Genomic DNA, 14,086 nt, shown 5'->3' with positions numbered 1-14,086 from the left:
AATATTTGTAGTAAAACCATGAATAATTTTCTGGGAGGATTCAAAAGTCATCCTGTTCGTGATGAGAGAAACGAAGCTTTTCAATGCTTTGAATCAACTGAACCACTGAACCGATTGCTTCGCAAAATGATTCACGGCTTCGAAACGTTCGAAACACGGCCTGCTGCCGCCACCTACTGGTAAAAACGTTGTAAAAGCAAAGAGATCTCAGGCCAAACTCAATGTCAGTTTTTACAAAGCAATTGCTGATAATTTTGTAAAATTGTAAGGTTTTATAAATAAATATTAATCAGTAAATACGATGAAATATTAGTGCCTGTATTCAGTGTTTTTAGTTTAAGGCTAATCAGAGCAGTAACATATAAATAACTATCACCGTTCCCTTTTTAACTATACAATTGTTTGTCATTAAAGCTGTCTAGAAAAACATGCAGGTATAAGGTATAGTGATATCAGTATATAGAAGGACAATGTTGAAATTATTTTGCTAGCATTATAGAAAAAACAGTTCCATTTTAAGTCCAGATATGTTTTGTAAGAACTCAACAAGATTTTCTCTTTTTGTTTTAAACTAAAAAGGCTTATCTGTTAGAGTAACATTATGTTTGACAAGAATGAAAGTGTGAGAAAAGTAAAACAGACAAGCAAGACGTGTCATTGTGATTTTTGAGATTATAAATTGTTCAGCACTTAATTATTTAGCACTTAAATAATTATCTTTTTGCATACAGTTTCCTTTTGAAAAACATCTTTCAAATGGCACAAATGTTGCTGGGAATGTGCTTTGCTGTGTTTGGTCAGAAAACTTTAGATCTCCCATCACTGACCACAGACCACTATAAACATGGTTGATTCGTTTTAGTTTTACAAACCTGCGTACAACGAACTGACCAATTATTAGGCCTACTATTAGTTAAAACCACAACAGACATCTGTGGGTTCACTTTGAGAACACCCCCTAGTGGCGAAACTTTGTATATATATATATACACCTGTATATACCTGTATCTATAAAACATAACGATAAACAGGGGATACACAACATATATAAAAAGTACACAATATTGGCTAACAAATAAAAAAGTCAAGTAATAAACAAAGACATCCACGAGTTTCGAAACGTTTTGCAAAGACGTTACGAAGTTTGTTGAAATCACGTAAAATGGCCAGTTTTATATCACTGATTCGAAACAAGGGATCCGTCAAGGTTTCGAAGCTTCATGAAGCAGACGCCATGTCTCGGACGGAAGGTCTGGTCGGAGGTCGCATTTGCCATCAAGCCTGGTTTATTTCAGTTAACTGATCACAACATTCACAAGTCATAAACAAATTACAACAATTTACGCCTAACTAAGATTAATGGTCAAATATACGGTATATTTGATAATATTCTGAAATAAGACATTCTTTAATTATGACGTAAAGAGGATGCAGCCTTCCGGCAAGAGTTTCACAAAGCAACCATCACTGTCTGTCTGCGTGCGGAAGGAATAAACCGGCCGCAGTGACGGAGATCGCGCGTGAGTGTTTATTTAATTTAATTTAATGAAACAAAAAGTAGTATATAGGCTATTCAAAAAAAATCCATGTCTGTTGCAAATACAGCTGCGGACAAAAATTAAGAGACAATTTTCATTTCAAATCAGCATTGCTAGATGTAATGCATTCCAGTCCAGTCTTTTAAATTGCAATTCAATCAAACCTCACGAGTGACAAAGTCATCCAACAATGATCCAGGTTATCACATAGCCTAAAATAAATATTTTTGAACTTTTTCTAAGTACATGACTGTCGTATTGCTTAAAAGTGAATATGAACTTGTTTTTGCAAATGAATTCAAATAGAAAATATATTGTTTTATTTTTATTTGAAATTCGGGAGGAATATTGTTAGTAATTCACAAAATGAAACAAATATGATCACTTTACGTAAACACATATAAATAGTACATTTTACACACATTTACTCACAGTCTCTGAAATGGTCTCTTAATTTTTTCTGCAGGTGTATATATACTTTTGATCCTTTTGATCTGTTTCAAGATATGGGGTGAGAACCAGATGGGTGTAAGTGACATTTTGGGTGAAAAATCGATAAGCTCTTTCTACTGCCAAAAGTGAAATCTTAATCAATGAGTTATTCATTAGAAGCAGAGGACTTATCACTGAACATATTAAGCCAGTTGGTACCAAAAGGGCTTGTGGAGAAAAGCCTGTGGATAGCAGATGATTCAAAATGGCTAAAACATTGGTGCCAAAAAGGCACATGTGACATTTTTTATTTAAAAAAATGGTTCTTGTTTTCTTCTGAATAAATGTTTAAATACTGTTCAATAAGGATACTGTCATCCATGTGTGTAAGTCTTTATTATAAAAGATTGAAATCAATATACAAAGTCAGATATATACTATGACATTTTTTATTCTGGCTGTCCTGTAAAGTTGATGAAATGTCACTTACGCCCCTCCGGTTCTCACCCCTCGAATTAAAAATCTAGCTTTGTTTCCTTTTGATCTGCAGCAAGATGCTGATGCTGTTGGTTTTCATCCGCTGTTTGCTGTATGTGGGTTTCACCGCAGGAACTGCTAATGGTAGCACATTTATATTAGTAAACCACATTAGTTCTCAGAGAAGAAGTTTGCTTGACTATTCTACTCAAGTAATGACTGCACTTAAAATTGCACAAAAAATACAGAACCAAAAATGCAAAGCAGAATTTAACCATTTTTGGGTCCCAGCTGTAAACTGTATGTTGACGTTTGTCTTGTATTTGTTTTGCAGTGGGTCTTGGTGGTAAATCACTTCTGTTTCCAACTAAGACCAATTACGCCTATGTTAAGATCATTCCAGATAAACCACTGAGCCTTAAGGCATTCACTCTTTGCATGCGTGTCACTGCCAAGCTAATAAGAGATAGAGAGGTTATTCTCTTTGCCTACCGCATACCCTATGATGATGAGTTTAACGTTTGGGTTGAGAGAAATGGAAAAATTTCCTTCTATCTACGTAGTAGTCATGAAGGAGTGATTTTTGACTTGCCTTCTCTCTCCACTTTCCAAACCCATCTGTGTTTTACGTGGGAATCAGCCACCGGTGTCAGTGCCGCTTGGATGGACGGACGTCGCAGTGCTCTCCAGGTGTACAGAAAAGGTCACTACATTTGTCCTGGTGGCGTTGTGCTGCTCGGTCAAGATACTGATGCAGATGTGGGTCAGTTTGACGCAGACCAGAGCTTTGTGGGTGAAATCACAGACATGAAATTGTGGGATTATATTCTGCCTGCAAACCAGATTAAGGCGCTGTGTGATAGCGATGAAGTGCAAATGGCAAATGTGTTCGACTGGGACACCGTCAAATATGAGATATACAACAATGTGCTTGTGATGCACCGATATAAAATCTTTTGTTTATAAATACTGTTAATTATTGGTTGACGAATAAAGCTTTACCACAGCGTTACTACAGTGTATTTGCATCAGAGTACAAGTATTATTGGGCTTCCAGTGAGAAGGGAACAAATATTAAAGGGATAGACAAAAACGTAATTTCTATCATCACTTATATAAACTCACATGGTTTAAAACATGACTCTTTCTTCTGTGAAACACTTTACATACTGTAAGAAAGAGTCATATGCATGTTTTAAACCATGTGAGTTTATATAAATGATATAAGTATATACAAAAGAAGTCAATAGGGGTCTTTAATTATCAACCTTCTTCAAAATATCCTCTTTTGTGTTCTGCAGAAGAAAGTATATAGAGAATAGTTAATGAACACAGGCATGTTTAAAGTGTTGTGCCGAAACGAGTGGGAGTATGAAAGAGGAATTAGGAACTTTTTTTTTCTAAATATATCTTACTTTAAAATTTCATCTTACTGTTCACACAGGCCATTTATGTGCACATTGAAAAGAAAAGTAATCCCCATTGTACACCATGATGTAGGCTCGCATTGTATTGTATGGAGGACGAAACCTGCAGAAACAATAAATATATAAATCCGCAAATAAATAAATATGTGTATAAATATACATGTTGCTGTTAAAATACGTATACAAATTATTACATTTGTGAGAGGCTAAACTCAAAGTATTTATTTTTCTTTAATCGTTCATTTATTTCTTTAATATGGTTGTATATTTATTTTTCCTTAACATAACATGCTGAGAGGACATTGATCATGCATCAGTTGGCGGATCTTGCTTGCTCATGCGCATTAACTTCAGGCTCGATGTTGCCAAGAAGCATGATGTCTAAAGCATAAAATGTTGTGAATACAGGACAGGGCGATATAAACAGACATAAATAGCTTAAAACATATACAGACAGATGATAGAGAAATGCACAGACACACACATTGACACCTGCATGTCTTGTGAGTGGAGCAACCTGGGGCCTGTACCATGAAGCCAGTTTAGGTGGCTAGTATGGTAGTTTTTCTAATATAGAATGATACATTTAGTTAGTTATAGGTCTCATGTATTTTTCTGATATAATATGGGCTATGGGCCTCATGAACACCTGCACGCACACCAAATATTTGATGACACGAAGACAGGAACTGCACGTATACACACACATACTTTTGTATTACAACAAGTCTAATTTATCGCATACAGTCACGGACACTGTGTTGCTCATTATTACACTAAACCATGAGCTCATTATTACACTAAATCATGTGCCAGAGTAAAACTGATTATAAATCATGTATAGTCCGAAAGCCCCAGATATATGATATATGTGTTTTTGAGAGGTGCTCGCCACGAAAATCCTAATAAGGTAAACCGGAAAATCCTAATAAAGTAAGCCGGAAAATCCTAATAAGGTAAGCTGGAAACATAACTGTAGGCGAGCGCAATATGGATGGGCCAGCTAGGCATGAGTGAAATATAATAGTGGCAGATAAGAAGGGGACGGGCTAACAAAAAGATGATATCATGTGAAACCTGATTGGCTAACACTGTGAAAAACCACCTGAGATTTCTATATAAAGCATGGGAGTCAGATGTGTATTAGTTAGATCACTTCAGATGAACTCTGAATATCTCACTTTGCTTGCTCGAGCAAATAAAGATTGGACACTTGGCATCTGGAACCCTTGTCTCTGAGATTTCTTTCTGCATTGGAAGGTCGATTCGCTTCAACACTAGCCAGGTAAGTTTAGGATCAGTTTGCACCAACCCTGGGTTTTAGGTACCATGAAAGTAACTCAGCTTTAATCGGTGTTCATCGCCATGGTAAATTACGCTGCACGGCTAACCTGCTCCGGAGCAGGTTATGATCTAGATTAGAGATCTCACACCGAAAGTGAACCAATCAATGGCGAGCAAATTCACATATAAGTGACGCAACTAACTCACAGTGAGTGTTACAATGGCTAGTTATTATTAATAATGTTTAATAAAATGAAAATTATTAAAGATAATAAAAAGATGAAAATATATATTACAAATATAAAATCAAATAATGGTTACTATATAGGTAAAATCTGATTTTAGAGATAACATTTGCAGGCTTTCCCTTACACTCACATGAAACTAAATGTATTTATATTCCATTCTTTTATTGTACTACATACAATATGTATTTCTTTGCATTGCATTTTTTACATTCTTGTCTGTGGTACAGAACATCTAGGAAAACTTTCAGTCTCACTGTGTTGGGACATTTATCTTCTTTGTCCACTAAAGAAACCTTCTATTTAACAGCTACAGTAAGATACTCAACTTAACTCAACTTTATTTATATAGCGCTTTTTACAATTTTCATTGTTACAAAGCAGCTGTACATGAGACATATTGACTATAAGCAAAACATAAAAGTTGTACCTGCAAAAACAAGAAAAAGGTGAAAACACAGAAGACAGACATACCCACATACAAAACAGTCCACACACAATATGCACATGTACTAACACACATACACAAAGACACACACACACGGATGCGCACGCACACACACACGTACACAGACAAGTACACGCACACACACAGACACGCACGCACACACACACACACACACACACACACACACACGCACAGTGAGAGCACACATTTAAGATAAAGGAGAGAGAAGCACAGGTCAAATATAACAGACTATAAATTCCTATATGCAATATTAATTAAGTAAAACTTTAAAATTCTAAAGCAGCCCCCCGGCCAGGCAAATAGTGTAAAAAACAGTATGCAAACGGTGGCGAGGAACCCAAAACTCTAATCGAGAAAAAAAACCTCAGGAGAACCCAGGCCCAACCAGGGGATTCCAGTTCCCCTCTGGCAAAAGCTGCTGCCTCTGCACAAGCTCCAGAGAGCTTGCACAACAAGGCTAAATAAAATAAATAAACTTAATAATAAAATAAATTATAGTTTAAGATTATCATTAATAATCTAATAGCATTTGAAGTTTTGTGGTGAAGACATGTCAAGAGACCGCGTCCTTCTTTATCCAGCTCTATCATCTCAGCTCTTGTCAGGTCCCCACTTCCCATTCTCCGCTCTACCATCAGGTCAGGCCATGAACTGCATCCTGCTCGCTGTGGTAACCTTGGAACAATGAGACAAGACTGGCTGAGAGTAGAGTACTGTTCTGTACTCTTTGATGCAACAAGTACATCAGTTGTGTTTTTGGTTCCGGTTGATCTAACTAATGCAGCCTAAACCCTCAAAGGATTTATATTATGGAAGTGTAGTGTATGCAAGATTAAAAAGATGCATCTTTAGTCTAGATTTAAACTGACAGAGTGTGTTTGCCTCCCGGACAGTGCAGGGAAGACTATTCCAAAGATTAGGCACTAGATAGGAAAAGGATCTACCACCTGCACTTGATTTTGAAATTCTAGGTATTACCAACTGACAGGACGCCTGAGAGCGTAACGTTAAGGACTGTAATATAAGAGGAGTTCACTCAAGTACTGAGGAGCTAAACCATGTAGGGCTTTATAGGTAATAAGCAAGATTTTAAAGTTAACGCGATGCTTTATAGGTAACCAGTGCAAGGTTGACAGAACCGGGCTAACATGTTCATACTTTTTTGTACGTGTAAGAACTTGAGCTGCCGCGTTTTGGACCATACAGACAAAACCATACATTGACAGGTGACATCACATATCTTTTAACACAGCTATTTTAATCTTTATCAGGTTACATTAAGAATTCACCTAAATAATGTATCATACAGTAGGCCTACATTTTTAAATGTACAAGAAGTTTTTAATACTTTAATGCCTACTAGTTTGTTCAGCAACATTCATGGTACAGGCCCCTGTTAGATACTGTTCTTTTCTGACTACTACCGGATCTAAATAAATGTCAAACGTAGCTGTTAACTGACCTAATTCGTGTAAACATGCATACTTAGTAAACATAGCATACGCATCGAACCTAAGTTAATGCTCATGCGCAGTCAAACGCGCAAGACCCGCCTACTGATGCATAATCAACACCTTCTTATAAGCCTGTTGGGAAAAATAAATAGAGAAATACATTAAAAATAAGTGAACGATTAAGGGGAAATAGTTATTAAAAGTTTAGCAGTTTGTTAAATATTTTTTCGTTTCTTCAACCATTTATTTTATTTATTTAAATCATTTGTTTATCTCACCAAACATTCAATTATTTGTATGTATTTTAACAGCAATATGGGTATTTTTACACATATTTATGTATTTATTTGCGCATTTAAATATATTTTTTGTTTTTGCAGTTTTCATCTGCATAGTATTGATGGGTGAATGGACATTGCAGTATATGTACTGTTGTGAAAAAGTTATGTTTAACCTATAACGGGTGAGGCTGAAAAACAAATCGAACTAAAGAATAGATCTTTTAATCATGCAAGAAGGTCATCTGACATACAGATAAATGATGCAGTGAGACTACAAAGGAAGTAAAAGCAGAGGTGGGTAGTAACGCGCTACATTTACTTCGTTACATTTACTTGAGTAACATTTTGGAAAATATGTACTTTTTAAGTAAAATTAAAAGTGTGTACTTTTACTCTTACTTGAGTAAATTTCTAATAGAAAATCTGTACTTTTACTTCGTTACATAACTTACATTGCGTGACGTTCCTTCGTTCCTTCATTTTAAAATATGCTTTTTAAAACGCGTTGTTTATTTCAAGGTTGTCGTCTCTTTTTACGGGCATTCCCGAGTGATCGATTCTTTTGAGTCGATTCTTTTGAAAGCATTAATTGAACAATGGGCAAAACCATTTGAATAGGCTAATGAATCAGTTCAAATGATTTGTTCAGTTCGCAGCACGATCTGAATCATCTGAAGCAGGATTACTCACTCCTCGTAGCGCGAAACTTAAGAACACGCAGAACACAAAGAGCGTTGGATGAAGTGGATATTAATCTATATCTATACAATCAAAACTGCAAATGTGTCATATTGTTTGCCAGCAATGATAAATGCCCGCCATATGCGCGCACCCGCGCGACCTGTTCGTCAGACACAGCAACATGCGCGTTACCTGTCAGACACAGAGACGTGGGCTTGCAGAAATATACATTTGAAGAACAGAAGGAAGAAAACGTGTTGATGGGCGTGTGGTTCACTGTTTACTGTTTGTTTACAAGTAAGAGCGTTTCACAACACACACGTGACACAACACGAGAAAACATGAGCTTTGTTCAAAAATGTGTATTTCATTTAAGAGAGCACTGCAGATGTTCTAGATCATCTTAGGAAATGCTCTGAGTTTAGTTCATGCTTTAGTTTGACATGGTCTATTATTCTAAATAAGTTGTGTAAACTACATTGACATCAGGACTAGATGAAATTTACAGAAATGCTTGTCTCTTCTGTGTTTGTCTATTCTTTAGTGTCTCTAGTATATTGCAAAGATATCTGCTTATGATAATTAAAAATATTGATTAAAATGTAATATTAAAATATTGGCGTTAATATTAATTTTATGTAGTAGGCCTATATAATCAGATACAAAGTAACTAAGTAACTAGCTACTTGAGTAGTTTTTTCATTGCATACTTTTTTACTTTTACTCAAGTAATTTTTAAAATAGTGACTTTTACTTTTACTTGAGTAACAATTTCTCTAGTTACTTGTACTTTTACTTAAGTAAAGATTTTGGCTACTCTACCCACCTCTGAGTAAAAGCACACTGTATTTATGTCCTTCTCCGAGACGGAAGAATGTCACACCTAAAGCAGAAGTCCCCAATAAAGCACCCTAACAACCAGTTCTGACTAGTCAAAAAAAAGGTTAAATAAAGTACGGACACAGTTCTCACCTCTCTCACATTCAAATATATAAAGCACTGAGGTGCTAACCAACGCTTCCGGAAAAAAAGATAACACAGAATAAAGGGGTAGTTCATCCAAAATGTTTCTAATTTTCAAAATATCTTCTGAGTTCTGCGGAGCAAAGAAAGTATATAGATTTGTAATTATATGAGGATGAGGAATTAGATCAGACATCATAGATGATGACTATATTCAGTAGAATTGTCACAAAACTGCATCAGTTCAACACATTAAATCACAATATATAATAGCCTACAAATATTTTACAATACATTAATGTCAAGATGTTCACGTAACGAACAGAGACAGTGAAAGATGCTATCAAGTCTATAGGCTACTTCTGAGGTTATTTCTCTAGAGACATTTGTTTTAAATGGTTTGTCTGACGTTCGATGTAGTCAAATTTAAAAATGTATAAATCCACTGTTTTTGTAATAAAATTCTATTGATTGCAATGATAAATGTGCTTATGATGTAAAACCTTTTCTGGTATAGTGCTCCAAAATCATACTTTTTGCTAAAAACTCTCAAACAAATGTAAGCTTGAAATGTCATGAACTAAGATAACAGGATCTAACTGAGACCTTTAAAGTCAAGAGGCAAAATGTTATGTATTTTTTATATTTTATTAGAGGTAGTGAAATATTCCAAAGCCAATGATCATTTATTCACTACTGATTCACATTAATGTTCATTTAAAGTTCAAACTTTTGGTTTTCTAAACTACCATATTAATTTATGATGTATGTTGAGTCAATACATGAAAGAGGCTTTGTGTTTTTGGTCTCATGACTGTTTGAACACACAGCATCTTTTCTTTGGTTTGTTTGAGGTGATGTCATCGTGTCAGGAGGGAAGCAGACCGGCAGCATCACTTTACTCTGAGACATAAACTAACAACCATCTCATAGACAGTAAGTCGTTTAGAAGATTTATTTTCGTTTTTTTATTATTATTGTCATTACTTCATAACATTAAAATATTTCAGTTTTGTGAAATTAAATGTCAGAAATGTTAAAGTGAAAATGATTGATGGTAATGATTGATGTTCTCTTTAGTTTCATGGCTGAGATGTACTGACAGGGTAGAAGCAAAACTATGCTATTTATAATATTTGAAGTTATATTATCAATCAATTCATTACAGCAGTTCTTTAATTATTTTAATTTTTTTGTTTTAATATTTATAAAGTGGCATTACAGGAGGATATTTTAAATCGTGTGGTCAATTGACATGAAAAGTCACAAAATAAATATAAATATTTGTAATTTACTTCATGCAAAATATAATTTCTAAGTTTATACTTTTGATTTTAAGCATGAAATATTTTTATGTGATTCAGATACAGTGTGATTTACAGGAATTCATTTACAGGAAAATTGATAATTGAATCAAACTGTCTTTAATATTTATTGATAATGGTTTTCAAACAGGACAAACTATTTGTTTTAAATTATTTTCCCACTTTTCAGATCTGACACACCCTCTAAGTCAGTTTTTCTGATATCATTCTTATTCTTGCTCTGTTTAATTTAGACCTGCGGCAAGATGCTGGTACCACTGGTATTACTTCTCTTTGTGTTTTCACCGGCCTCAGAAGCTACAGAAGGTAAATTCGCATTGAAAGTTTAACATTCCATTCTTTTATTTTACATTATTCTTCACATCTCTTTTGCAGTGGGTCTCAGTGGCAAAGTCCTTCTCTTCCCTTATGAGACAGACTTCAGTTTTGTTAAACTCACACCTCAGAAACCTCTGAGCCTTTCAGCGTTCACCCTGTGCATGCGCGTGGCGACGGAGCTGCAGGGCGAGCGTCAGATCATCCTGTTCGCCTACCGCACGCCCGACTACGACGAGCTGAACGTGTGGAGAGAGAGAGACGGGCGTGTGTCCTTCTATCTCAGCGGCGATGGGTTGTTTTTCCACTTACCTCCTCTCTCCACCTTCAGGGTTCACCTGTGCCTCACCTGGGCGTCACGCACCGGGCTCACCGCCTTCTGGGTGGACGGGCGACGCAGCGCGCTCCAGCTGTACAAACCGGGTCACAGCATCCGCCCGCGGGGCACCGCACTGCTCGGTCAGGACGCGGATAAACATCTGGGCGACTTTGAGGCGGTGCAGAGTTTTGCTGGTGAGCTCACAGACCTGAACATGTGGGATTATGTCCTCACCGGGAATCAGATTAAAGCCTTGTACTTCAACCAAGCCCAGCGTGTGCCTAAAGCAAACGTGTTTGATTGGAACACCATCGAATATGAGATTCAGGGAAATGTGTTAGTGGTGCAAGATGATTAAAAATTCAAGGTCATTCACACATATGCACACATATGAACTAAAATGTTTTTTTTCAGATGATGTCTCTTGAGCTACATTACTCAAACTGCTACTCTGCTGAAAAAATCTACATCATGGATTCTATTACCATTATGAACCATCAGCAGTTTACCATTAAAGCCACTACAAATGTAGTGTTAGGGGCCATTCAGACAGAACGCAGCGCTCAGATATGTTTTTAAAAAAAGTGCAGCCAGAACGCGATGGTCTCGAGACGCGGGTATCCCTCACAGCCACCATGCGCCTCCTCCGCCTTGTTGCCGTCAAATAAAACAGTTGTCATGCCAACTTGCTACTGTAAACAGAAGCTCGCAACGCTTGCCCCGCCTCCAAATTCTTCTGATTGGACTGCTTTTGGAACTGACATTGATAAGCAGCGCTGCATCTAAAAATTGTTTTTTTTTAATTGAACATAATTGAACACATTACCAGTAGAGATCAACAGAGATTATTACAGTTCCCATTAAAACCAATAATCCATTGGTAGCATCTGTAATGCTCTCTATTGTTCTTTAGCAGGGTAGATATTAAGCAGGTAATGAAAAACTCACGTGAACCTTAAAAAAATACTGCTAGTTAATACTAACATTCTAAAGGTCACAGCAATAATAGAAAATACTTGTTATTACCATGGAGGCATGGAGATGCTCTGGAGGTTAAGGAACTTCATGCTCAACTTCGAGGGGCAGAAGCTCCTCCGAAATTTGCGCTGATGATGTTTCAGGACGGCAGTAAATCTCAACATTTCCTCTGGTTGAACCCTCTTTCCTTATAAACACATTACAGATATAAATGAGTTTGAATTAAATAGTGTTTCAAACATACAATGTAAAGAAACGCGGGAATTAACAGGGCATTTTTAAAACAGGTGTTTTAAATCTCAGTGTTGTTTCCTCAAGACTGCATTGCCTAAATATGACCACAGGGTGGAAGCACTACATTACACAAATGCGTCAGATGCCCTTCAACGCATTCAATTAGGCCTACTTTGCAAAACAGAACTGTGCTCAATCGTGAATTTAGTTAAGATTATCCTTGCTTATTTTGGTATTTAAAGTGTAAAGACTGTATAAGTTAAATGCATTAGTATTTTTAATAAACCCGAATAACAAATATTAAAGCGGGGAAATGTGTACAAATAACATAATAACTTGGTATCTTGGTTTTCATGCAATTAAACTGTGACTAACAATAAAAGGTGTCTAGTTTTGCAACTGGTAAAAATAAACATGAGATGATCAACTATAAACCTTTGTAAGTTCTTATACTTTTATATATTTGGCAGACAAGTGCATTCTGGTATTAAACCCAGCACCTTGCAAGTGCTGAGCTTACCAGTCCAGGCACACGAGTACAGGAACATGTGATTATTATTATCAAAACCTTCAAACCTGTGGACTTTACATTGACTAAGCAATAATAACACATCTTTATCTCATTAACAAACATCACACGAAACTCCAGAATGAGAGTCGAGACCCTGAAAACAGCTGTGTGACTCTAAGCATGACTTTATTTTAAATCTGCCTGTCACGAGGGTTTAAATAATGATGGATTGGAGGATGATTTATGAGGTTATCACACTGTTACTGCTATTCATGGAATATCAACAACAGAAGAACTGTATTATGTATGAACTGTATAAACAAGTATTTTTTTACACCAGATGTGTGGCTCTTTAACGCTGTTCTCTCTGGTGACCACTAGATGGCGCTACAAATATTTGTTCAAAAACGTTGATCATTTACATGTATGCATTTTTTTCTCAAAGTGACTTACAAAATCAATATTAACAAATATGCAAAATAACAATTTCAATACTTGCACATGGTTTTAATAGCTACGCTCTGAATAAATATTTGTAATTTTCTAGCACCTAAGGTATACACCAAGTAAACACAATAGGGGCTGCTTTTGTTTGGATACCAATGTTCTTCAAAATATCTTCTTTTGTGTTCTGTAGAAGAAAGTCACACAGGTTTGACATAAGGGTAAATAAATGATAAAATAATTTTCATATTGGGGTGAACAATCCCTTCAAGATTTTCTGAAAGATAAAGTGTAAGTAGTCAAAATTTAAAAAAGTAATCTGTTCTCTCTCTTTTAACATTACAAAATCACAGCAGCAGGAAATAATAAGTATGTTCTTTTGAGGATGAGACAGAGAGATGGGGGTTATTCTGGGCATGTGTCTGCGTGTATGTGCTGGTAAAAAGTTTTCCACATGACAGAAGAGAGGCGGAGCAGGGGCAGGCCGCTGGGCCAGACAGCAGGAGTATGTGTGATTGTGAGTGTGCGTGCGGTGGGACAACAGCAGGGCAACATTCTGGACCCTTCAAGCAACTCCAAATAGATTTCAAGGCAAAAGATATTTGCATAAGACGAAGCTCAAAGCCGTGGAGGAGCGAGGCATGTGCTCACTGAACAGATGGAATAATCTCTGGGCTGTCCTGCAGAAATTACAATTTATTAGAACATG

At 36.3% G+C, this 14,086-nt stretch overlaps 2 protein-coding genes across 3 annotated transcripts; both read left to right on the top strand.

Annotated features, from left to right (window-relative positions):
* Positions 1 to 1,120: 1,120 nt before the first annotated feature.
* Positions 1,121 to 3,513, top strand: LOC130549906 (C-reactive protein-like). Of its 2 annotated transcripts, XR_008962297.1 has the most exons (3): positions 1,121 to 1,520; positions 2,521 to 2,591; positions 3,088 to 3,163. XR_008962297.1 is itself a non-coding variant. In XM_057327251.1 (2 exons), the coding sequence occupies exons 1-2, from the start codon at positions 2,525 to 2,527 to the stop codon at positions 3,411 to 3,413; spliced, it is 393 nt and encodes a 130-aa protein (XP_057183234.1). In that variant the 5' UTR covers positions 2,388 to 2,524; the 3' UTR covers positions 3,414 to 3,513. The 2 variants fall into 2 exon arrangements, 1 of the variants encoding a protein (XP_057183234.1); XM_057327251.1 differs by lacking the exon at positions 1,121 to 1,520 and having other exon boundaries at positions 2,388 to 2,591; positions 3,088 to 3,513.
* A 6,585-nt stretch (positions 3,514 to 10,098) lies between these two features.
* crp1 (C-reactive protein 1) lies at positions 10,099 to 12,872 on the top strand. The gene is made up of 3 exons (XM_057327250.1): positions 10,099 to 10,187; positions 10,810 to 10,882; positions 10,952 to 12,872. Exons 2-3 carry the CDS (start codon positions 10,822 to 10,824, stop codon positions 11,566 to 11,568), a joined length of 678 nt encoding a protein of 225 aa, XP_057183233.1. The 5' UTR covers positions 10,099 to 10,187; positions 10,810 to 10,821; the 3' UTR covers positions 11,569 to 12,872.
* The last annotated feature ends 1,214 nt before the right edge of the window (positions 12,873 to 14,086 follow it).

This window comes from Triplophysa rosa, unplaced genomic scaffold (genome assembly GCF_024868665.1).
Source record: "Triplophysa rosa unplaced genomic scaffold, Trosa_1v2 scaffold193_ERROPOS471461, whole genome shotgun sequence".
Classification (NCBI taxonomy): Eukaryota; Metazoa; Chordata; class Actinopteri; order Cypriniformes; family Nemacheilidae; genus Triplophysa; species Triplophysa rosa.
This window is presented reverse-complemented; position numbering and strand designations above follow the sequence as displayed.

Coding starts and splice junctions, on each gene's coding strand:
- crp1 (XM_057327250.1), top strand. CDS start 10,822: ATGCTGGTACCACTGGTATTACTTCTCTTTGTGTTTTCACCGGCCTCA. Junction 10,883..10,951: donor GGCCTCAGAAGCTACAGAAG/GTAAATTCGCAT, acceptor TCTCTTTTGCAG/TGGGTCTCAGTGGCAAAGTC.
- LOC130549906 (XM_057327251.1), top strand. CDS start 2,525: ATGCTGATGCTGTTGGTTTTCATCCGCTGTTTGCTGTATGTGGGTTTC. Junction 2,592..3,087: donor CACCGCAGGAACTGCTAATG/GTAGCACATTTA, acceptor CGTGGGAATCAG/CCACCGGTGTCAGTGCCGCT.